This window comes from Nelusetta ayraudi, unplaced genomic scaffold (assembly GCF_046127955.1).
Source record: "Nelusetta ayraudi isolate G7.1 ecotype Tasmania unplaced genomic scaffold, CSIRO-AGI_Nayr_v1 ptg000042l, whole genome shotgun sequence".
Lineage (NCBI taxonomy): Eukaryota > Metazoa > Chordata > Actinopteri > Tetraodontiformes > Monacanthidae > Nelusetta > Nelusetta ayraudi.
Window position 1 is genome coordinate 17,880,001 of NW_027466092.1, and position 26,583 is coordinate 17,906,583.

The 26,583-nt window shown below is 44.9% G+C and overlaps 1 protein-coding gene across 3 annotated transcripts in view; it reads right to left on the reverse strand.

Annotated features, from left to right (window-relative positions):
- The window catches only part of grid1b (glutamate receptor, ionotropic, delta 1b), a 282,543-nt gene that overhangs the window by 106,995 nt on the left and 148,965 nt on the right, over positions 1 to 26,583 (reverse strand). For all 3 annotated transcript variants that reach the window (XM_076035105.1, XM_076035107.1, XM_076035104.1), the window contains exon 3: positions 21,399 to 21,683. In XM_076035105.1, the coding sequence (XP_075891220.1) occupies positions 21,399 to 21,683 (285 nt within the window). The remainder of the gene's footprint in view (positions 1 to 21,398; positions 21,684 to 26,583) is intronic.

A 26,583-nucleotide genomic window follows, 5' to 3' on the forward strand; every position in this document is an offset into this window, starting at 1 on the left:
GCCGCATTGGTGGGCGTGTTTGCGCCTGCATGTCATTAGCGCAAAAACCTTTGTGGATCCCCGCATTCACAAAACGCGCTGCATTTTACCGCTGCGCGCCCTTCTTTGAGGATCTACCCCTGAGAAACGTAGCTCGGTAGTTTCGGTGGAGAGGAGAGGAAATACAGCTCCCGAGACGCCTTCCCACCCTCTCCCCGCCTCCCTGAGCCTCCTCTTTAAAGCTGTTTATCAATCTCAGAACACTTGAGAGCAGAAAGTGGGAGCTAAACGTTTCCAAGCAATTCCATCTGCGTCCTTTGATGTTGTGTTGAAAAAAACGGCAATCTTTGTCCGACCGCTTAGCGGCTACCCTGATGTGATTTCATCCTGCCATCTTCAGCGGGACGTCCCCTCCATCAGCACGGCCAACCAATCATGATCAATGGGTCCGCCTTTGCTGTGCATGTAATAAACAGCAGGAGCTGCTCTAACCGAGTTAAATGGAGCCAATTTCATTGTAATGTGATCTCCAGACATCCTCTGAACACATTTGCTCAATGATATTAAGACGTATTACCTACAGGGGGCAGCGAAGGCACTTCGACACATATGCGAACCATCTGTCTCTCTCCGTGTGTGAAATTACAAGGCACATTTGTGGACGTTACAAATGTGAGTTTAAATGCCCGTATGTCTCGTCGTGAGTTATTCGCAGTAAATAAAGTACTTTACCGTTGAAATAGAAAGAACGCAAAAGAAAAAGGACCATTCCACTCATCTCAGCTGCCCAATCAGATATTTCCACAGCAGCGCCTTCAGCGCTCCCCTGGTGGCAGGAACCCTTGAGATTTATCACGTCGTATTTCGGGGAAGTTTTAGGATGAAACACTGCACTGCAATCAGCGGATTTACGATTGCAGGATGTGACAGAACTTCTGAATTATTCTCTGGGGGGGTTTTATGATTTGCATTCCAGAGTTTCAGACTAGGTATTGCTGTTGTTGTTGTTATCTTTTTTTTTTTTTTTTTTTTTAACAAAAGGTCACCTTTAAAACTTGAAAACAACATCTCCAACAACTGGCAGAGAAAACGTTCAGATAGAAACTGACAATAAAGAACTTGATCACTAAGCTTTACATGTACAATAAAATATGTAAAACGTCCCGTTGGCGCTACGGCCTCTCGTGGCAGAAGGGTTTGAATCCCTGCACAAAGGCGCAGGATCATTTCTCCGATGCCCTGTTCGCTTCGGTACACAACGGCACACAAGGGTATTTTGGTGTGTTTCAGCCAGTCACAAAACTTTATCAAAATGCACATGTTGTGCAAGTAGATCCGGGAAGAGCCGAGACTAGTGGTGCGCAGCTTTTTGACGACCTGAGGGTCCCGCAGTTGTCAATAATTTGACTCATTGCAGCGGTCCCAGCACACCCGCGTCAATGATCACAACCGGCTTCAGCCCACAACCCGCTGCCATTAAATAGACCAGTATGTCTTTGAACACTTTTTATTCCGTCAAAAAGGTTTTTCCAAACAGCCTTAATAGACTAATGTCACTTCCAAGTGCCAAGTGCATAAAACAACAACCACCAGAATGCAACAACAGAACACATTTACCACCTTAACCCCAGTCTCTCTCTTTGGGCAAACTAAGTAGAATATAGCAGCTTGAGAAAATAACTACAGTCCAACTATGGTCCTAAAACTCGATAATCTTTCTCCTCTCTGTTTGTTGTTGTGGCGCCGCTCACTGCTTTTGTGGCGTCTGTGTCAGGGCGCACGCAGGTTACATAATATGTGCATTTAAAATGACATATTAACAAGAGTACAACAAGAACCGTAATGCATACTTAACCATGGGAAAACTGTACCGTTGCATCCCTAATACACACACACATATAAATATGCACACATACATATACTATATATATATATATATATATATATATATATATATATATATATGTATATATATATATATATGTATATATACATATATATATATATATATATATATATATATATATATATATATATATATATATATATATATATATATGTACATACAGTATGTGTATGTGTGTCTACACATTTTTGTACGTGTAGATATAGATATAGATATGTGTCTATTTGTAGAGTTTACAAGTTCACTCTGTGTTTGCGTGGGTTTCCATCAAAAAACTAAACAGGCTCCTTGGTCAGTTTAGCCCAAAATAACAATGCAGCTGCTTTTCCTTTACATCCTTTCTGGTTGGAACTACCGTTGCAGATTTATTGATAGAAAAACTCCTCTAGTGTATGATTTGGTCGGAGGCCTCCTCCTCCTCCACCTTCTCATCCCCCTCCTCCCCAGAGACACACGGCTCTGTTTTTATATCCGTGTGTATTTCAGGGGGTTGGAAAAAAAAAGAAAAGAACATAAGTTGCCTAATGCTGCGTAAGCTGTGAGTAACTCTTCACTGACGGCAGCAGCATCTCTGGGAAACAGCTGCAGAAAAATTATTATCTTCCCACGATGCCATACAATAATTCTCGGGATTATTTAGAATGCGTGAGTGTGTTTACTCCTGCGGAAGGAGCAGGGAGCAGAGAGTAACACGGATCAACGGCGAAATGAAAACAGCCATCAGAAGGAGAAGAGGCAGCAGATGCTGAGTTAAACTCCGCTCCCGCCACGCTGAATAGCGACGGGAGTCAAGCTGCGGAGCAGAACGCTGAAGACACCTACGACCACGCCACCCCTAAAAGTCAGCACATGAAACAAACACATCTGAAGTTCTCCTGTCACTGGCCCTTTGGAAAAAATAAATAAAGAGGATGCAGAGGGAGGAGAGCGATGCAAAGGACAACCAAAACACAATCATTTTTCCCGAATCTGATTTTTTTCACATTCATCTGGGAAAGAGCACGCAGACAATTTTCAGAATGGGGAGGAGCCTTCAAGAACAATTGGAGATGACTGAGTGAACCTTCGTTCCATCACATTTAAAGCATGTCAATCTGATTTTCTATAGATAACTATCCAGTTCTGAAAAAAATTGACCATCAATTCCAAGGCTAATCTAATCACGGCCTTAGCGCCGACACTTTCTTCCTAAAATATGCAGATTGGTTCGTGCATGGCCTGATAGACTGAAAACTGTTCGGACGTGAGCTCTCCAGGATGGATGCGAAGGGATTCTCACTTGAAATCTCAGTGATCCCGGTCGTGAAGAGAACCTATTTTGGCCTCCTGGATGGAGAAGCTGGAAGTTCCCGCCGCTCAGTCACAGTCAAATTCTGGAGGGAGTAATGGTGGGAGTCTGCATCAGCAGCAGCACTGAGGTCTCCGGGGAGCAAGTGAGCTCTGGCCTCCACCACAGAGGAGCCAGCACCAACACCTCCACAGCAATCTCTGCTGCAGAATTAATGGGCAGTGACTGCAGCAATTTGTCATCCATTAATTGGCTCCTCTGTGTTCCACTCTGCTCTTAACTATCAGTTCCAACACTTTAGACAAAGGCTAGCTAAGAAATCTCCCATTGTATCTCCTCTACTGTGTTGAGATCTACTGTAAAAAAAACAAAAAAAAAACGAGGAGGTCACGTGTCCAGATGTGTCCTAAGGGAATGGGACGCAATTAATATACAGCATTACATTTTACAGTCAGGTCACATCGAGCACATCAATAAAGTAGATGGAGGATTACCATTGCTAGCCACTAGTGCTTTAAAGGTTAGAATAATGTATCATGTTAAAACGTAAAACTGCATAGTAGTGGCACAAAGCAGAATGAGTGCTCATCAAAATGTATCAGCAATGTATTTGCCATGATTGTTTAATTGTTTAGTGGCATGCATCATCCAGAGTGTGAAATCAAAAATGATTCAATGCCAACAAATTTCCCCTTTTTATATAATTAAAGGGGTCCATTAAAAATGTTTTTTCAGCTCTTTAACATGTCTTTGAGCATCCCTGGCATTCCACCTAACACAGCAAGTAAAAAATAAAGCTAGCACATTCCTAGATTGGCTGGATCTTTCCTTGTCGCTGCACTGAAAAGAGCCATTAGGATTTTGGGGGTGGGCTTTCTGCATAAGAAGCCGACCTGAAGGCCATAGTGATGACTTAACAGACTTTTTTTTTTAAATGAACTAGTTAGTGGCCATCCTCCCCACTAGGTAGCGCGTAGCAGTGAGGGGCTGGCCAATCACAATGGAGGGAGCTGTTCCAAGGAGGGAAGAGAGTCAAAACAGCATCTCCAGGCTCAGTGAGAGAACGTATTGTTTTTCAAGGCCTGTATAGCTTAAAGTAGGATTATTATATTTTTTTAACTCAATAAAATTGATTACTGTTGCAAGCAGGCCACCAAAATGAATTCATTAAATCTGGAAATGGCCATTATGGGGCCCCTTTACCAAAAATGGGAGTTGGGAGGGGACATTCCTAACAATGACATTATACACAGACTCAGATATTGGGTATTAAAATGTGATGGTGGATACTGGCCAGGCAAAGGCCAGACGATGTTGCTTGCAGTAAAACTCTACTGCACTGGATCCTGATGTCTCATTCGAGAAAACCTAACTTGAAAGCGAGAAGAAGTCAAGACTGACTCTGGCCTCGGACAGGAAGTCCTGGCCCTCCACTCGCTGTTAGTCAGTATATTGGCAGCTCTCTAAGACTGGAAACAAGCTTTGTTATACTACCAAATGGCCATGTGCGCTGTGTAGACGTTGGTCTGAAATAGAGAAAGAGGAGCAGCCAGGATGAGCCCTGTCAGCAGGACAGTGCGCTCAGCATTTCTTATCTAATATTTAGCGCACAGACATGTACGGGCACGTGTGCGCACGCACACACGCAGTCTGTGTCTCAAAATACCCCCTCAAAAGTTCGCCCACTCGCTGCCAGAGAGAGTGTGTTATTCAACTTTGCACCGCTCTCCTCTCCCATCATATCACATTAGTGCAATGATCAGCCTATCAGAGAGAGAGGGGCAGAGGGGGAGAGCAAACGTTCGGGTTTTTAGCAACCTCCATAAAAAGTGGGAACGTGAAAGTAGAGGGAGAGATGTGCAGACAGGAGGAGGAAGTGTGGGAGATGGAGAACAGAGAGACAACTGAAGGATGGTCCTGCTTTTACTACTGTAGTTCCGAGTGGTAATGTTGAGGTTTGGTGCTTCACCTGTGTGGGGAGAGAAGTCATTCAAAAGGGAACAATTCCAAAGAAAAATACCTGTGTAACTGTACGGCCTTCATTATAAATATTTTACACATTAGTAAGGTTTTCAGATGCTGAACCCATCTGTGACAGCAGAACATTCAAAAATGACCTTGCTGTCTCAGAAAAGATCTAAAATTAAACTTCTTTTTTTTTTTAAAGGATGACAAAGTTTCAGGGACTGGAAAACATTTCAACAGTTTGAAAACACAGTTTTCCAGTACAACTGAAGATAAGACATGGCTCAAAACCTGTGATCAGATGGTAAGTACTCTGCATACACCAGTCCAGACCTGTGCTATTTTCCAGCGATTCAAAAAGAGGGGAACAAGCGCCAGACTGGAAAGAAGGAAGATTAAAAAGTGACTTGGAGTTTTAATGGCAAAAAAGCTGTAACTTAAAAGACAGGAACAATCCAGTGAGTCTGAGACAGAAAACTAAAAACACTAATAGATGCTTAAAGTAGGTGACAGACACAAAACCCAAGCACCCATTTACACATTTTGACCACCATGGGGGTCAGAGTGAAAGAGGCAACTCCCAGTAGAAACAGTAGCACCAGGCCGCAGCTCAAGACCAAATATCACTTGACATCCTACAGTTGTGTTGTAAATAATCAATAATGACAATGGATCTGCTTTACCCTAATTAATCATTATTAATGATCATTTTAATATTAATTAATAGGTATATAATTGATAGTCCTTGTCAATGGCTGAAATGCATTGGCCACTGGATTTGGCGTCAAAAAAATATTGTGTTCTACATTTCCTCCTTCCTAACCTGCGTGTTCCTCTATGATACCGAAGACGGAAAACGATGTGCTGACGGGAGTGACATAAAATAAAGATGGCAGAGAGTATGCCCCTAAAACCTACCGTAATTACACTTAAAAAGTTAATTTTCTGATCAAACGGCTGGTTGATCAGATGTTTAATTTCAGCGTTATGCTTTAAAATATGTACATCTATCTTACGTTTGGCGTTTGTTTGGTTGTTTCATTTCCGCTTTAAACACAGCTAGAGCCAGTTTTTCTTGACATTGCTTTCTTTCCTTCTGATTATGGTCTCCAACATCTGCACCATCGGCACTGGCAGCCCCCAGCGATGTGTTGTATAGTTTGCAGATGACACTACATCGACCTCATCAAGGTCAGTGATGAGTCTGAAAACAAGGGGTTGGTAGACCAGGTTGAGGTGACAACGGATTTCAGGAGGAGTCCTTCACAATCCTCAATGGAACAGTGTCTAGTGTGGATTCATGCAAGTTCCTGGGATCCACAATCTCCCCGGAACTCCAACATAGACCTGGTCAGGAAGAAGGCCCAGCAGAGGTTATACTTCCAGTCAGCTGAGGAAGTTTTCTCAGAGTGTCTCCCAGATCTCCCCATAGGCCAACTATTATACAACACTGCAATTTCAAGTGTAAATGTTTGTATGTACATATATGTATGTATCTTTCTATTTTCCTAGTCTTTTCTTTGCACCACAGTCAAATTTCCAGAATGTTCACACAGACATTATTCTTTTTCTGATGCGATGAAATACTTTAAGTAGAGTTGTTCAGAGTGAAACGCCAACACTTACACTGGCTAAACGAAAGGGAAATAAATGAACACCAAGCCTCCTTGGAGACGGATAACAGCAGTGACACACAAAGATCTCCGTGGCACAAACCCCTCGGAAGCACTTGGATGAAGTCTTGTGCTGAGGTTTACAGTTCATGGCCAGCAGACAGTTCTCTCTGTTCTGCTGCTGCTCTGTTAAACAAGTCAAAACACAATGAAACCTAATGACGTGGAAACAGAGAAGCACAGGCCATCTCCAGTTTACAGGCGTTTTGTTCAGGGGGCCCTGTCATGAGCGGTTAGAGGCGGCCCAAGGTCCTCATGGAGCCAAACAGCCGCAATTACCCGGCTGGGGGAGCCCGGACAAACCGCTGGCCGGTCCTCCAGAGAGCCAGAGCACCTTGGACTTGGTGGTCTTAGCAGCAGAGCGGACAAGCTCCTCTGGCTGTCAACCAGTGGCCGTTTGGAGGCCCAGAGTCCCCTCGAACAGTCGGCTGAGCAGAAAAAGGAAGAAGTAAAAGAACTACTATCAGATTCATTGCGGAACAAAGAGCCTGCTTCCACAGCTGAGTCGGCTACTTTAACTGTCCCGCTGTCACTTCAGCAGCACCATCGCTGAATAAATCAGAGATAAGAGGCCGGAGAAGCCAAGCATGAAGCGCCGTGTCTCCATGGCTTCCTCTTCCTATTCCTGTTCTCTTACGTCGTCTCTCTGTCCTTTTGGATCTGCGTCACACTGTTGTTGAAGTTCCAGGAACCTTGATTACTTCCTAACTGCTGTGAAAATGGAGGCTTTCAGAGGAAAAAAAAGAAGCGTTTTATTATGCATTCACTCTCCCAGGGACCCAACATCATTATTTTTGTTCTCTTATTAATAAATAATGAGTGTATTAGAGATGCTGAGGATTCTGTCGACGGCCACAAAACAGAATGCAATACCCATCGCAGATGTTCATTTATTTTCCGATGAAAATACTAGGTTCTTTTTCATGAAAAAAGTTATTTCAGGTTTACTGACCAACCAAATGACTGAAACACCATCAGAACAGCATCGCATCAGCCGTTAATCCAGTTAACCAGATAAAACCAAAAATAACTGATGTGAAAAGCCAACTGCCATCTGAACACCAGTCAGAATAGTCAGAAGCACCAATCACAATATCAAGTTCGCCAATTAACTGTTGAAACAATCAACGGACCAATGAACTAACCAACCCAGCTATTTTTTTTTTAAAGCCAAACCCGCACAAGTTGGGCAACATACCAGACATTTAAAAGGTGCCATAGTGACTTCAGTCAGGAAGATTCATCTTCTCAATGCAACTTGTTACTTTTCTCAACCACAGTGCATGTTGTGTCATGTCATTGCGAGGGGGAGGCCTCTGGGTGATCAGCTGAGTCATCAGCTGGCCTCTTCTAACCTCTATTTTGGAGCGTTAATCTATTGCTGTCCCACTTCTTCTTTTCGAAAATGACTCTGTGGCCCCACACCAGAGCTGCCTCTACCTGTTAGGAGTCCAGTACAGCCAAGTGTCACTTCAAGTCAAGTTATTCCCACAGCTGAGGAAGAGGCTACTAACGAAGGGTGGGAGGTAGAAAAAGACAGAGCGGCCCATTCACTTTAATACATCCCAAGTGTTTTAAGACTAAAATGATGAAAGTAAAAAAAAAAAATGGGACTGCACTGGATTGCAGTTTTCTCCTTGCTGCACTTCCTGCTTTGACTGCAACAAAGGAAGCAAACTCACTATTTGAGGCTTCATACCGAGATATCTTGACCTTCTTACCTCTCAAACAGCCACTTCTAAAAACGACTGCTTAGTAGCAGTTGTGCTATATGTTCAACTCAAAGTTTGACCTCATCCTTGCTCCACATCTGGCCGATGAGCCTTTTCTCCCAGCTGTCGTGCTACAGGCCTGTTCAATTAGTTTGATTGAATATATGAACACCCTGTGTTGTGCTTTACTTCCTGCAGTTGGTCCATTTGAAGTAGAGCGAGATCTATGGTTTTAGACTGTTCGCTTCTTTGATCAGAGTTTGATACAGGCATGTCGAAACAAACTGGAACTTCCGAGCAAAAAATGTGAAAAACGGGAGCTAGTTTGGGAGTGGGCCTCCAGCTGCAGTTGTGTGATGGCCGCGCCATCACCAATGTCCTTCCCTGGACTATCACTTTTCGCTCAGCTTGTCCGATTATCATGCAACGCTACCACTGTTTGGCCTCCAGACGGATGTTTTTTTTTTTTTTCTCTCTTCTGCTCTGCCAAATGTGTTCGACCTCCAAAAAGTAATCACCCTGTTCAGTCCAGGTGCCAAAACACCTTCTGTCATATTCACTTTATCTGTTGTGATAAACAAATTCATCTCCCCCCTGTCTTTACAATGTAGAAAGTTTATGTCAACCTCACTAAACAGCATGTTTCCATTCGGAGACGAACGTTAGCGAGCACTTGGATTCTCGCCGAGGACGACTTCAAGGATCTACCACGCTTTCAAAGAACCTTCCAGCTTTACATTACAGTCAAAAATCAATGTGGCGAGCGTCAGATGCGCGATCCATTCTGAGAGGTCGCCCAGAAGGTGAGAGAACAGAAGCTCACAGGTCCCAGTGCGCCTCCACTGTAAAAACAGCAGAATTTCAAACGTGCTATTCCAATGTGGAAAGGCTTCTCCTCTGTGGCTGGACATCCTGCGGGGTGTTGGAATCTCTGCAGGCCACTCGCGGGAACGGCCCAATGGTGGCGGTACACTCAGTTGTTGGCAGCATTCTGGCAAGGCAAGCGGTGGAGAACAAACCCTGTGACCTCATCTCCCGGGCTGGCAGTGCAGCCGACAGCAGCCAATTAGAGAGCTTCTCAGCAGAGGCACACAGAGAGGGTGTACATATGGAGACAGCAGGTGTCGGCACAATATGGCTCCATTAAACCAAACGCCTCATTAATTAACGCAATACCGATGGCACGGCTCCAAACACGTTTCAAACAGGCGGGAGGAACAGGAAAAACGATCAGCAGTAATATGTCAGGTGACCAAAAAAAAAAAAAAAATCTATATATCTATATATACCGTATATGCACACCCAAAGCAAAAAAGTGAACTTTTGCTCTGAACCAGTAAAATTGTAAAATATATGGAGTTGTCTGAACGTTCTCCCTTTAAAGTGCAACGTAACATCAGACTTCAACAGTGTCAACCCCACTAAGCTGAACTTTTCCAAAACTAAAGAGTCACATGGCTCTTGTTTGCTCAGCACCAAATGTAACCCAAAATTCAGTGCAGGATGAAGGAGGTTGACGCTGTGTGAGGCGCATTCTTTTCATCATTTCTGTATTTGTACACTTTCTATTTAGATACAGTAACTGGAATTAGAAGGAACGTGTAGAGTTGCTTTTTGTTTATATACAGTGAGTTCGGAAAGTATTCAGACCGTTTTACTCTTTGTCATTGTGCAGCCATTTGCTAAAAGCAGCGGTATGTGTGGAGAACACCTGGTACTGCTCATCATCTACATAATACTATCCCTACAGTGAAGCATGGTGGTGGCAGCATCATGCTGTGTTGGTGTTTTTCAGCTGCAGGGACAGGACGACTGGTTGCAATTGAAGGAAAGATGATTGCAACCAAGTACATTGATATCCTGACCAAAAACCTTTTCCAGAGAGTTGACGACCTCAGAATGGACCGACAGTTCACCTTCCAACAAGACAATGATCCCTAGCACTCAGCTAAAATAACGTAGGAGTGGTTTCAGAACAACTCTGTGAATGTTCTTAAATGGCCAAGCCCGAGTCCTGAATTAAATCCCATTGTGCATCTCTGGAGAGGCCTGAAGATGGCTGTCCACCAACAGTCACCATCCAACCTGACAGAACTGGAGAGAATGTGCAAAGAGGAATGGCAAAAGATCCCCCAATTCAGATGTGAAAAACTTGTTGGATCATTCCCAAGAAAACTCATGGCTCTATTGGCTCAACTCGATCTACTCAATACTGAGCAAAGGGTCTGAATACTTATGGCCATGTGATATTTCAGTGTTTATTTTGTAATAAATCCGCAAAGTTTTTCTGACAATATCAATATAGGGTGGTGTGTGTGCTTGAACAAGGAAAAAAACAAAATTAATTGATTTTAGCAAATGGCTACAATATGACAAACAGTGACTACTTTCCTGAGTAAATACAGGTACTACCCAGAAACTTAGAATAATCTGAAAAGGTTGTTGTATTTCTGCAATTCAACTTAAAAGGTGAATTTGACATATTATATAGACAAATAATATGCAAATCAATATATTTCAAGTTTTTATTTATTTGGATTTTGCTGATCATATATATATATATATATATATATATATATATATATATATATATTTATATATATATATATATATATATATATATATATAATTTATTTTTATTTATTTATTTTGAGAAGCTAATCTTGTAATGAAGTCAGTTTGTTCCCACCATCTGTCTTGAAAAGGTCCAATATAAAGCTCGGCTCTTAGCCTTGTCAGCTCCCCTTTGGTTATTTAATTAAAGAGGACACAACTGCTCAATGCTGGGCCACAAAAGAAGACCAGTTTAGAAGGCGACAGCAGGCCTGATCTCAATAGATCAGTGCAGATTCATCAGACAGAACACTAAAGGCTTTTATCCACTGCTGACTGGCTTTGGACGGTTCAGTCCAGCACTGCGAGGCCACGAGGCAGTGACACACACAAAGCAGGTCTCACTCTTCACACCTAAAGGAAGACTGGACCTGTTACCTACTGGCCACACTGGGAGCAATGAAGTCCTGTTGGCCCACTCTGAATGTGACAGGCTGAGGGATCATCATCCCAAATGCTTTCTATGGTCTCTTTAACAGAAGGACACATCAAATAAATACAACACAACAGGGAAACAAAGCAAAGACTTTGCTACTGTTAAAGTCCCACTTTAACAGAAGTGAGTAAATGAATGGAGTTGGAGACAGCGACTTCTCATTAGAGTGTTCAAGAAATTTGGGGTAACTTTCTGCACTCTGCGGGTGGGTGGTTGGGTGTGTCGACTTAAAATGGACCATTCTGTGTGTTTTCACTGTTTCCTGCCGAGACACAACAAACTGAGCAGTAATGAGCCCAGAACCAATGAGCCGCGGTCTAACAGCATTTTGTCTCGCCCCGTGCAAAGCCTTAAATATGCATGAAGCAAAGCACGTCCCTCTAAGTGGCTCTCGCGCGGTTTAATTCCCCTCCAACCCAATGACGGGTGAACGGCGGCCGTTTGACACCGCCACTCCATTGACGAAGGAGCATCGGCTCGTGTCCCTGCACAATTAGGCGCAAATCACAGCGATCCGCAGAGGACATGGCTAGTGAGGGAGGCGGGGTTAGAGCAGCCAGAAGGCGGAAAACCAGAGAATCACTTAGCAAAACACGCACAAAGGCTAACGGAGATGGGAGGACACGGGTCAGATCACCCGACGAGGTCGTTTCAAATGGCTCCGATTATGTCGTTGTGAGACTGTCTCAGTGGCTCCATTCTGATTGCTCGCTGGATGTCAAATCAGAGCTCACGGCAAAAGAACCAAACACCCCCCCAAAAAAAAAGAGTCTGGAAGAGAATAAAACTGAGAAATAACTTAGAGCTGTCGCTGTTGTTCATTGTGATGGATCCCAACCAGATCCTCACCAGAGATTATCAGGCAGAACTATTACTCTTATATGGACGATTGATGGTGGCACCAGCCACAAAATGTGGAGGGACCGTATTTATGGCTTGAGGATGGCAGCATGTGCACTCACTCAGTTTAGTTAGTAATATGAATGTATCAGTTTGTATCAGACAGTGTGAATGAACAACCAAACTAGGAAACATTGATTGCTGAGCGACCCACTGGCCATTGGAACAATGGAAAGTTTGAAGTGTGAACAATCAAAAATATATAATCTAATACATAATACAATCCTGATCAAAATCTTAAGACCGGTTAAGAAATTGCAAGAATTTCAATTTTGCGCTGCTGGATCTAGAAGGTTTTAAGTAGAGCTTCAAAATGCAAGGATATTTTAAGAAATATCATGTTCAAAGACAGTGAGCTTTTTTGCCTTTGCCTTCAGGAGAGCTTGACAAAGTGATTACTTGACAGAAAATGTCATGGAGTCCAAATTTTTGAAGGCTGTGGTCTTAAATTTTTGATCAGCTGATAAACAGCCTATTTCAGTTAAATTGTTGTTTCCAACAAATTGTCTGCTCAATTTTTTTCTCTTGCTCCCATTTCTTCTTTTTGCATTTTGAAGCTCCACTTCTTCAGATGCAGCAGTACACAATGCAATTTCTTGCAATATCTTGCAGTTTCTTAACTGGTCTGGTAAGATTTTGATCGAGAATGTATATTACACATTGACACAAATAATTTGTTTTCAATTTGTTTTCAGTTTACAACTTTCAATTTTGGTTCTAAGCTTTTTGCTCGGATTAACATTATTATTATTATTTTTTTTTGCCACAAATGTCATTCAACAGCCATTGAAAAATACATGAATAAATAGCACCTCACTCCAGTTCACTTGCATACTGACTGACTGTCGCTGTGGGAGGAAGTGAAGCCGTGGCAGCCATCTTAACTGCGGCCATCATCTATTTCCATCTTTCCTTTAGAACCATTTCCTCAAGATTTCCCAACATCTTAGCCTGTGTGATTGGTTTCCTGGCCTCTCTGACAGGACTCTGCTGCAGAGCTCAGCCTGCATTCAAATTCAGCAGAGTGAGGCCTCCAAAAGGCAACACACCAGAGATCCTCAAACACAATTTCCTTTGTCCGTTTTTTTTTCTCCCTCAAATTACTCTGTGACTGATCTTTGCTTTTACTCCTTCTCCTCCTCTGGGGTAGGTTTAGGGCTTTAACTTGGAATTTACGCTTCAAAAAAAAAAAAAAAAGGCAGATGTATTTCTCCAGAGAAGGGGGAGAGTGGCATGTAAATAATTTTACAGCTTAAAGGATCTTTAGCGGGAGGGGATTGTCACGCTGCTCCCTACATGCTCCCCTTTGTGTTCAGTTTAAGGTGGAGGATTGGAAACGGGGGCAGAATTTTAACACGATTCCAGCCTGCATCTCCTCGCTGCAGAAACGACTGCATTTGTAGCTCCTCCGAGGAGCTGCCTCACTTCCCAATTAAAAATTAAAAGGCCAAAGACTTTATTTCTGCTGTATGGGTTAAAAGGAGTTGAGGCTGAAGCCTAACGGAGCGCTAAAGATGGTTAGCATGACAGCCCGGCACACACAAGCTCCATGATTGAGAGGAGCGAAACAGTCTGACCCAGAAACGGCAGTTTGGCTGAATAAGTCATCAAGTCTTTATTGATTTTAGCTGACCTGGTAGTCTGATTGTGCACCCCCCCACCCCCACTCCCCGCCCCTGTGGTGGGCAGTAGAAAGGCATTGACAGAAGAAGACATTTTCTCACAACACCTATGAGTTTTCTTCCTTTGTCTTAATTCCTTAAATTCTTTCTGCGATCCAAATTCTTTATTATTGGTGATGTGGATTTTTTTTTACAGGAAAACAAATAGCTGTTTACCAATATTTAAATAAATTAAAATCTGATGACATCATTGCAACATGATGGACCCTGCTTATTCATGATGCCAAGGGTTATGATCCCCAAGGCCGGATGGCAAAGTCCTGCTGGCTGATCAAACACAATTGGTTTGGAAGTTCAGTCAATAATTAATGACATTAATGGTCCTCCTCTCTGAATTCCACACCCTTTACACCTCCTCCACATTTTTAATATTTCAAAAGTTTTCTTCCTGAATCGTTTCACTTTTAATCTTCCCCTTCCAGGCAGTCCGACTCGGCTGGGTCTCCATCAGATCATCCATATAATGAGACAATAAGTGATTCACCTCCTCTGAGTCCATTCCGACAACACGCCGAAAGATGCCCTGAATGATAAATGGGTAGCTTGTCCTTGTTGAATTCGGAAGGCGGAGACCTCGAAAACTATCTTGTGTCTCGCTACAGCAGCGTTTGTCCTGGTGAGTCATGCTGTCTCTCAGATGAAAATGTGTTTTTTCCACCTTGCAACAGGCGTGCAGGGGGGAAATCCCTCCCTCCCCCCATCCTCTGTAATGTAAACACGCTAATTATTTGTGGCCACCCACACGCCTTCTCCTCCCCTCCTCCAGCAAGGTCTCACTCAGCATTAATAAGTGCTGTAGTAAGTGCTGGCCTCAGCCTTTAGTTCTGTGGTGTGATCAGCTAGAAATTAATGTTTCCTCCCGAAGCCTTTGAACGGGGAGAACACTGAGCCCAGGGGCATGATGGGACATCAACACTGCGGCCGACATCTCAGCGTGCCGTGTAGAGAAACCAATGAAACAAGAAAAAGATCACCTTCATGTCTGTTTGGTGTCAGGTTTTATAAATGTCAGTAAACAGGTAAGAAGAAATGGGTATGACTACTGTTACGGCATCATTGGCAGCAGTAGCCTTATTATCGGCCCATAGAGGCTGAGTGAGTTGTTGCAGTCATCAACAGAAAAATAGCAGGAGAGTTAGCAGAAAATGTTTAGTTGTATTCTGCATAACAGAGTGTACAGTTATAAATGTAAGTCAGGGCCCTGTACAGTCTTTTAAAAAGGCTCCTGTCTGCTGCTGCGGTTGCCTTGTTGTATTTATCCCCCATAAACATATTACTGCCGTCTTGAGCGATGAGGTGGACACAACCTCACTTCCTGGCGTCAGAAGGACAAAGCAGGGGAAAGAGGCCAGCCAGGAGTTTCTCTTTGTCAACGTCTTCCTCATCATCATCATCATCATCATCATCAGCAGCAGCAGCAGCAGCAGCATCCTCATCACCGCCGACTGTCAGTGGCGCTTGCTCCTCAGACGGCCCGAACCGTGAGAGCCCATCTGCTTCCTGTGTCCCCCGACGACGCGCGTCGTAATCTGAATAAATGGGGCCCCCCGCTCAGCCCGCACATCTAATGGCCTCGCTCATAACACAGCGCCAGCGGGGAGGGATGAAGACGAAGAGGCACAGAAAATGGGGTCAGGCAGGGTCGCGCCAGTTCGGGGAGACGGAGTCCAAACTTTTAGACTGGCTTGGTGGCTCATTCAGTAGATTCACAGATTCTAACAAGCCTGATCTTTACAGGCTCGTCTTGTTTCCTGGACTCTCACCTCAAAGAATTGAGAGGGAATTTACGAGAAATAAAGTGCTGAGGGAGAACAGAATGAAAGAGTTTGGCGAGAATTAGATCATAGTAGGTGAATGTGTGATTCCAGGGAGGGCGTTTGTCTTGTGACACTTGCACTTCAATGAACCCAATCTGTCCTCCAAAATGATCACATTTAAAAGGAAAACCTACAAGGGGATGTACAGTATAAGCTGCCATCTTCTTTGACAGGAGGTGATTTACAGCGCCCCCAAATGACCATGAGATCAGGGATAAATGTGAAGCAGCACCAGCAGAGAAACTGGACTATTTTGCCACCGTGCTCAGGGTTTAATTTCACTAAACTACAGGTGATTGAGAAAAGACAAACCAAGAGGCTTTTGGTGTGTTTCATTTGGTATTTGCTTGGTTTGAATGATTCCATCAGGAATTAACATTAAGATCATCTCAGCCAGATGTTGAATCCTTGAATGTTTATGTGGTTTAACTCTGAAAGCAACAGGGAGACTCACTCCAAACACATTTCGCATCGTTGGTTGCTTTAATGGATCGACTGCTTATATTGCTTTCAGAGATGGAGCCAAGACGGCCCCAGAGGTCCAAAGTTCTGTTATGCAGTACAGCTCTACGGACTGCTCGTTAGCATGCTAACTACCAAAGCATGAGTTCACCAACCATCCCAAACCTCCACCGATTGTCATTAGCACAGTGTATTTTGCGTGCAAAGTGTGCAAAAACACTGAGTGGATCCTAGTTAATCACAGATGCACCCGGTGAACTGCGGTTCACCTCCACAAATTTGGGCAGAAATCTCAACGCGCCGGCTGGATGCTGCAGGGGAGGCGGCTAAAAAAAAAACAGTGCGTTGTAAAGCAGAGTTGATAATTTGAAGGGAAGTCAGCGAGTGAGATCTTAAAAGCTCCGAAAGGAGAGATGATTTCACCTGCAGGTCGAATCGTACTTTTCACACAATTACCCTCAGAGTTATTAACACACCAACGAGCGAATGCGACTCGCTGACAGCTTTACTGAATTATTTGGCATTTTAAAGCATCTCCCTGCGACTTTTGGCACAAATCACTTCCTCCTCAGAATGGAGTTGCTGACTCCCCTCGGACTCCTCCCTGCAGGAAGTCTAAAATAGTCTTGGCAACTCTCTCACATTCAAGCATGTGTTGTTAAATTTGACAGTTATTACCGCTGTGAGCCTCCACGGTCGAACCCAATCCACCGTTGGGTTGTTTGGTTGTCAAGGACCCCTGCTGGTCCGAGAACAACCAGAACCAAGCACCTGTTTTATCAGTCCGAAGGCAGAAAAACCCCCCACACATCTTCATGTATTTATTTGCATATGTGGATAAACAGAGAATTGCACACAGCGACACCCAGAGCAGCTCCTTTTAGTAATAATGGAGTCTAGAGGAGAACATCAGGGACACAGTTTGATTCTTTGATTCCCCTCATCTGGATTTGCCATGTACTTGCAGACCATAAGGAAGCAGCGCCGAGGCGCCGGAGCGAACAGAGAACATGGTACTGTTTGCAGTGATCACAACATCACTGCGGAACGTCCTCACAAAGAGGTCGATGTGCCACGTCTGTTTGTAGCCATTCACTGTGAAATGGAAGCTTTGAAAATGGAGGAAGAAGCACATAAAGAAAATGGAAGGTATGGGGGGACGAGGGGAGTTTCGGGCAGAGTGCTGCAGTTGTCTGGTGCCGTTCAAAGATGTGGATGTTTAGATCTGAGAGCTGCAAAACCTGCTTTTGGTCCCGCTGTGCTAGTTTATGCAGCTTCCAAACTGTCACCACCCATCATCACTTTAGCACCAGACTGCTGTTGATACATTCAATGCCGAAACGTACAGCAAGTCAAGCTGCAAAACATCAGGTGGCCCCTGGTGACAAACTGCAATTTAGCTGCTACATTTCTCCTCACCAATGTTGTCCGAGGGGGACAAAATGAAATCATATATAGTTGACGTCAAACATGTTTTTATTTCATCGATTTGGACTCTCTGAGCTCTACAGTAGCTGCAGTCTTTGCCAAGATAGCTGCAGCCGTATTAGCCACTGTTAGCTTAATTAGCTAACCATCAGCTGCAATGGTATACATTTCTATATTTGCGTCTGTTGTTTTTGTGTTGTATTAGCTTTTGTTGTTATGGATGCTTCGGTTAACTTAAGCTACAGGTAAGGGTTATGTGTTTGGATTAGCTGCCAATGCATTAGCAACAGTTAGTATAAACTATATTAGCTGCAATGGTTGCCGAGAGGCATTAGTTACACTCACTGTAGCGGTGGATAATAGCTGCTGTTTCAATCAGTATTAGCAAGAGTTATAGATTAATTTCATCATTGTTCCATGTGCAGTGATGGTTAGCTGCAGAGGCTATTAAGTCTCCAGCTGGCCGACACAATGCGCAACAGGAAGTTCCTCTTCTGTTGGCCTTGAAGTCCTCTGGGCTGCTGCAGTGTGCAGGCCAAAACACAGCCTGCAGCCCCTGACTTTAAATTTTAAGTTTTAAATCACAGTAGATGTGAGTGTCTGAGAGGCTAAATGCCTGCATCCGTCTCTCGGTTTGCATTGTAATTGCAACCATCCTATATTGATTGCACTCAAAAATCCATCGGGCCAAATGTGATTTCATTAAGATACAGTCCTGGCAGGATATTCCAAATAAACACAGCCAGCGGCCAATGGAGCTCTCAGGGTTCTGCCGCAACATCTACACAGGGATCCTCTCCCACCACCACCAAATATCTAAAAATCATTTCGTGAGGAGGAGCTCCTAATACGTTCTCAATCTTTTCGACTGTCCCATTAAAAACATCGGGGGAGCTGCAAGGGCCTCAAATGTAGGAGTTTCACATTGTGTTTTCACTCAAGTGGAGTCAATTTCAGAACTTCTTTGTCAAGGCGCAAAACGCAGATCTCCAGCACGGCAGACAAAACTTTCCAGCAGAGACACAAAACACTGAAAGCCCTGGCAGAGACGTCCCGCAGCACTTTTCTGTTCTCAGACGCTGTTTGAGCACAAAGAAAGTCCAAAACTTTCTCTAGGCGCTCGCAGATGAAAACAGACCAGTTCTGCAGTGAATGTGGCAGTGTGGTCCATGTCTACATAAATGTTGCGCATTCACTCATGAAATCAATATGTACGGCTTTGGTCTATTAATGGCCTTTTACTATCTTGTTAACTCATTCCCAACTGATGCAGTACACTTCCGTGGATTTGTGCCATGGATGTACAATAATAACTGGATACCGGACTGGTAGTATGGTGGCGGGCCAATTTTCTTCCAGTGGATACTCGAGGTACTGCAGCAAAAAAGAATGCCATGGGCTGTGTCTCAGCTCGTTCTGATTGGCTGCGTCCTGACGTGTCTGTAAGTGAGGTTATCCAGGATCATTCTGATTGGCAATAGATCATGTGAGCTACAGAGGCACAATGGAAAGTGACACTACTGCACATGCTGTATTGGCTCATTAATACGAAAGTCCAAAACGTTTTGGGGACATGCGCTGGGTGAGCAACTTCATTGTAATGAATGGGCCACCATCTTGGACGCTGGGGGTTTGTGCCCATTTGGGAATTTTTCCTTCTATTTGACTCAAAATCCATGTTCACATTCATCCATTGGATAAACTAAGCTGTATTGTAATACTGTCTGTTTCCTGTCCTCTAACAGAGATGGTACAGACCAAGGGGCTGCGATACTCTGACACGAGTCCAGTACAGAGCCTGACGACTCCAACTAGGTGTGGTGTCATTTTTGTCTTTGTGTTACCACTATCGTTCCTCACGGATGTGATCAGGGGCAGAATACTATTGACTTCAATGCTTTACTCTGACTTTCAGAGAAATCATAACCCATCACAACTCACAACCCATAATGCTGATGTGAGGTCTGCCGCGTGTGCCGCTAACTAGCTGATTGGCTTAGAGTGCGCAGCAGAAGAGATGAATGAGGCTGTGACAGAATGTTGGACGACTTTAGATGTAAGAAAAGAGAGACTAAGAGAGAGGGGGAGGGAGAGAGAGGGAGAGCAAGAGAGAGGCTTTCATCAGGACACATCTTGATTTTCATCATTTCCCAAATGGATTTTCTGAACACTGTGACCGGTGGAGATCTGTCCGTCCACAGGGTGATGAGTGCACACCTCGTCTGTGTCTTTGTTGAGCAATTAACCGGAGTTGTCGGGGGTTGAAGGAGTTTCTCACACTTCAGCGTGTATAATTGTAAAGTTCCATCAGAGATTTCGGTTTCATTCCACATTGTCAGAGTTCAGGTTGGGTTTGGGGGTTGATGCGCCCTTTCTTGTCTCCTTTTTTTCTGACAAGCTGTATTTTTACATAACTCCTCCACTGGTAACAGCGAATACATCAGGTTGACATGAAATAACAGTGACTTCTGTCTGAAGTCTGCAGACTACGGCGCTCCGTGCTTCTTCCTCTCAGCGCTCCTCTCCTTTTCATTCTCACCCACTTCCTGGTGCACTCTTCTCCGGTGGGACTTCACCACATATGAGGAGATAGTTTAGGCTGAGCACCAATCCACAAGTTTTATTTTGCCGTACTATAAATGCAACTGGGTTAAATCTGAAACGAACAGGCGACATTTAAACTCAACTTTGTGTCTTTTTCTCCTGATGCTGCAATCATCATGGTCACTGGGGGTCCGTTGAAGTGTTAATGATTTTTTTGTTGCACATTGTTTTGAATGTGCATTGTTCAGAATCAGGCTGATATTTGGCTTGATTTATGATTTTTATATTGGTAATAGCTTAATATTCTAGTAAACTAGTGCAGTAGTAAGTGAGTGTATTACAGTGGTAGTAAGTGTAAGTGTATACTCCCAGTATACACTTACACTTAATTACACTTAATTGTTATGGAAACCGGAAATGTACAATCCAGCCCACCTGGCAGCGCGTGGTGGTGGAAAAGTGAAGGACACTTATCTAAAATGCTGACTTGATGTTGATGTCGCTGTTTCTCCTTCAAAATCTCCAAATATTACACACTTAACCTTTGATGTTGGCTTTTTCAAACCGATACTGTGACAATGAATAGTTTTGTTTGGATTTAGTGTAGAAGGGTTAAGTTGAGGCAACTGGACTGCTTTTGCTATCTTGAAGACAATTTGCTTATCATCCAAAAGGCTTCTTCAGTTCTAAAAACCCTCCAACCTTTAAACAACGGAAGAAGCCTTCTGGACGAGAGGTGAAACATCCTTGAGATAGCAAAACCAGTCCAGTTGCCGCAACTTGACTGCCTCAAGGATGACTTGGACGACAAAGAACCTTCACGTCTCAGATGTATTCAGTTAGTTAGTTCTGACTTCTGGGTAAGACTCAGAGTCAGACGAGCTCACACGTGCTCGGCTCAGTTCACTGCTTCCAACAGAGCCGCTGACTTTCACGTCATCCGGCACGCCCCGACTCAACAGAGCAGAAGCCCCGCCCCCTCGGCCCACTTACCATACTCGATGTCGTAGAAGACAATGAACTTCTGCCAGCGCAGCTCCTCCACCAGCGTCAGCATTACGTCGTTGAGTCGGACGGGCGGCCGCGCCGCCAGCGTGTAGCGCTGGCCACCGGGGCTGGGGTTGAAATGGCAGGCGGTGCGCGGCGAGCCCTCGCTGTTCCTCTGGATGAAGAGGTGGGGGATGTGCATGGCGTCTGTCAGCGACTGCAGGGCGCTGGCCGAGGGGCAGCCCGTCGACGTGACCAGCGCTAGGATGCCCTGGTTCATCAGCTCGCAGGCTGGGTAGAGAGGGGGAGAGTGGGAGAGAGAGAGAGGTCACATGATGTTGGAGAAGCTCCGCCCCAATGATGATGCACGATTTGACACGCGACCAGCCTGCTGGTGCAAAAGGTCAGTTTCTAGCTGACCAGCCTGGTGAACCTGCTACACTGAGAGTCCTCAGGAGGAAGTTAGAGATCTATAGGAAGCCAATATAGATCAACTTCCTGTTTCTAACTTCCACCCCCTGCTGCATCATCAGCACTTGCTACGTTGAGAAGAAAACACGTAAAGGACAACATTTTTCAACCCTTCTGCTAAACTCTCTACACACTCCCGATAAATCGGGAGATTGTCGAGAGTACTAAACAATGGGAGTGTGTGATGACGAGTACAAAACAAAAACAAGCTCTTTTCAAACTACCGTCCTCGCCAATATAAATATCTGCTTGATCTCTGGACAGTCCAGCGGAGCGCCATCAGGCTGACCATCTCATCACTCCAGCAGTTTTCTCTGTCCATTCCTTTTAAGGTCCACTAAAAGCTGGATGCTGGTTGGACTGAATTTGCTCGCATAGACTCAACAACAAAGAACAAGTCATAAACAAATTCCGGGTATCCTAAAGCCCAATGCTTGACTGTGTGGAGAAACCTCCTGACGAATCACTGCTCAAATGAAATGATGTAATACATGGCGGATGTGGCAACGTCCTGACAGTCACAGTCCTTGAGATTTCCCTTGCAGTTACAATGATAAGACCAATATACACCAGTCAGTAAAGACTGACGTCATTTCTATGCCCTGTCCCTGTCTATTTTGTCCTCCAATACAAAACATTACTTTTTTAATTTAATTTAACAAATGAAAAAAATGTATTTATTTGATCTAAAATGTGTAAACTCTATTGGTCTGACATTCACTTAAATTGCTTATATTGTATGCAGATGATTTTGTTTTTTCTGTTTCATTTTATAGTATTTACTTTTACTTGGAGTCTGATCCGACAGCTGTGGACAACGAATCAGATCTTCTCATACTTCACGACTACAGACAGGCCACTTCCTGTTCTAGTGGCGAAACACTCACACACACATACACACAGAGGCACAGTTCAAGTGTCTCAGCAGGCTCTCCTCTCGTGTCAGAGCTCCTCTTTCTGCGGGGGCACCGAAGGTCAGGATAAGCTTCAGAGAGGGTGGGGGGCAGAGCTCCCACCGGCAGCGAGAGAAGACATCGAGGCACACGAGCGCGAAGCTTCACCCAGTAGCCTCGCAGGATGCGACGGAGCTGCAGCAGGAACATCTGGCCACTTGCAGGAAGCCTGCAGCTGAAAGATTGATGAGTGCGACTGAACTGCCGCTAAACGTCTCTGTGCTGAGGACAAACAGAGGACAGCGGCGCCCGAGGACACCGTCCACAATCTCCCGCATTCAGAGAAAAAAAAAAAAACTTGTCCTCACTGAGAGCGTCTCGCCTGGCTTGTCAGCGAAATTCACGAGGCGACGACAGGAAAATTTCGACCGATAACGAGACTTCAGAGGCTTCAGAGAGCTTGGGATGATTGAATGAGGGAGTATTTCATTATTTATTCCCTGCTAACGGCCTCAGCAGCAGGATCCCTCCTCCTCCTGCAGGTGGAGCTCAGAGAGGCAACAGCAGACATTTGATAAAGCCACAGCTCGTTCCAGAGATCACGACCTGCTCGTCCGTAGCAACAACAGGACCCAGCAGCAGCATCCAACTAATAAATAAACCGACTTTGTGTTGCCACCTGCAGAATGACGACCGTCACCTACCAGATAATCACTGGGTGAAGCACTTTTGTCTGTGTGTGGGCGTGCGGGCGTGTGAGTGTGTGTGTGTGTGTGTTCACCCCGGGCCTGACTCACTCCCTCTGTGTAATCCTGTGGTGACTCATAGTTTCCTCGCTGCTAAATGAGGCCTGCGCACTGTTTAGCTGCAGCAGCGGCGGCGGTGGCGGTGGCGAGGCCCGTGAGGTTGTGATGCGTGACTCGGAGCAGAAGGCAAGCGACTAAACCCATTAGACACACCCGTCCCGACCCCGCCTCCCCATCCTTCGCCTGCTCCTCCTCCTCCTCCTCCTCAGTGTGATATTTATCGACACACTGAGCACGTACAAAATGCTGATCGCTTTTATTTTGAAAGGCAGTCGGTCCTCCATCAGACAAGCTCTGCCGAACCGGCAGCACCTGTGAGTATAGGATTTCTATTCGCAAGGTCCTGTAACAGTGTAATTGTGGCTGATCTTTAGATATATAGTGAATATCACAGCCTTTTTATTTGTGAAAATCACTCCCTCTGGAAGAGGCGGAGCCACACAAAGACTTGGGATCACTTGGTTGGCAATCATGTCACATCTTTGCAACGTTGAAGGGCAGCTACGCTAATGAAGCGAGGACATAAAACGTGCAGCAGTCCTTCACCTTGATGAAAGGAAGAAAAAAAAATACAAAAGTCAAAGTGACTCTGTTTTCTTTCCTGCTCTTCGTCCCCGGCGGGCGAGCAAGGCCAGCCAGTGGGGTTGTTTTGAAGTGGCGGCGGCTCGACGGGGGGAGGGAAATGAGATCAGGCCATGCGTGGAGTTGATAATTGATCGGTGGAGGCAGATAGAGGGAGCCACATCGCAAAACAAAATGATTAGCGAGGCGAGGCGACGGCAGCAGAGCAGGAGCTTTGTCCTTCTCCTGATCCACACACACTGATATATAATGAGTGATACATATATACTATTATGGTTGCAAAACATCAGGCTGGGGCGACACAATGGCGCAGCACCTCACAGCAAGATGGTCATGGGTTTAAATCCGGGTCTGGGGCCTTTCCGTGTGGGGTTTGCATGTTTGCATGCATGTTCGTCTCCATAGGCGCGTTTCCACTGAAATTAGGGGGTTGACGCTGCTTTTTGTCATGCGGGTCACCCCTCTAACAAATTGGCATTTGGCCCCCTTCCCACTGGCCAAAACCAGCGGGGTCTGACCCCTGCTGGGAAGGTGCATAGCCTCAACTTTCACCGCTACGTGTCTGCTGACGTCATCACGCTGACATCGCATTGGCGAAGTGCCACAGAAATTAGGGAAGTAAACAATTGAGAGCAACATGGAAGCTAACCCGACGGGGGCCAGTGTTCTTTGTTGTTGGGCACAAAATTGTCAAAAGCCAGAGGACAATGAACAATTTTCCAGCGCTTGATGGAACGTAATTGAACACCTTTGCTTCAGTACAAGATATACGCCGCGATTATGACATAGAGTGAGTAACACTCAACGTCATCACGTGTGGCAGGTAAAAGATGTGATGTTGACGCGGGTCTGCCTTTCCCACTGCAAGCCGATCGGAGCGGAGCTGACCAAAAGCGATTTTAACCGGGGTCGCTTGCATGGCTGTTTGACGCGGGTCGGTGAGCCTTTCCCACTGCCACCAAATGCCCATTGTTAGCGGGTTTAAGAGGTTTTTTTGGCCATTGGGAAAGGGGCTTATGTGGCCTTGCAATGAACTGGCCACTTGTCCAGGGCATCACCCTTCCTTCGCCTGATGACAGCTGGGCCGATGACAACCGATGGTCACTAACCTGGCAATAGATCCCATCATGCATTGCGCAACACTGACAAAAAGGTGGAAAAGGCGAGAGGAGCCGAGAGTTACTTTTTCAATGTAGGGATACGCCCAGTATAATATCTACTCTGTACAAAAATGCATTTATCTGTAAAATAATTTCTACCTATTAATTCATATATTCATTACCACCTGCCAAAGGTATGTTTAAATAATTCGACCGAAATGATGTTAACGTTAACGCCGCCAACTGTGGTGTCCAAAAAAACTATTAATTTGGCTATTGAGTGCACGATGTAGTTGGCTATGTAGAACTCCCTATACAGGGAGGAGGGAGGACGGGACCGGTGGGTGATTTTGGACCCAGCCTTTGTTTTGAATCATTGATTCAGTGCAATCAGAAGCGAAGGTGAAGCTCAACGTGGCACCGTCCTGTTGTTGGTCCACTGCTTCTGCTAGCCGTCTTAGCCGCCTAAGTAACATTGGCATTCGCATTAGCCGCCGAGTCTCCGGGGATCCTGGAATGGCGTGTATGAGTTTATCCTCTTCTCCTTCTCCTTGTCTCTTCCCCTCAACGTCTTTTTGAAGTTCCCCTCCTCCTCCTCTTTCTCCTCACTCAGACTTTATAATCCGTCATCACCCGCCCACACCTCCCACTCTCACCACCTCATCCATCCAGTCAGCTCCTCCTTTCTGTCTTTTCATCTGTTGCCGACGAACTCCGCCCACTGAGCGAAAGGAGTGAGCTCACACGGAGTCAGATCAGAGGATCTCGCTCTTACAAAATGTTAAGAAAATAACAATAATTCAAAAATGCTTAGACACACACACTTGCAGCCCTACCATCATATTCAACCCCCACCCCGTCACGCCACCAACCCCCATCGCCACCCACGGCTCATTTTTCTCCTGGAGCCGACAGCGCCTTAAATTCTCCTATGCCTAATTAAACTATCTATCCTCATGAATCTGTGGGCCCATTACCCATAACACCGTGCACCCCCACTGCACCCTGCTCCCACTCACACACACACACTAGTCAACAGCATCTCTGTTAATAAGGGGATCAGATGAATGACCTGTGAGGCTAATAACGCCACACAGCCGGCCATTATCACCACAACCTGCAGCCCTCAGGGACCAGAGTGAGGGTGCGTGCCTGCGTCCGTGTTTGTGAGTGTTCTATAATGAAGGGGAGGCACTTTGCAATTTAGAAAACACAAACAATCATAATACAATCATTATAAACCATTTGTTAACCAAGTAAATTTAAGGCAAGTGGGCTGTGACTTGCACACAAACACACACACACACACACCAAAATGCCTCCCTAACGAGAATCGTTT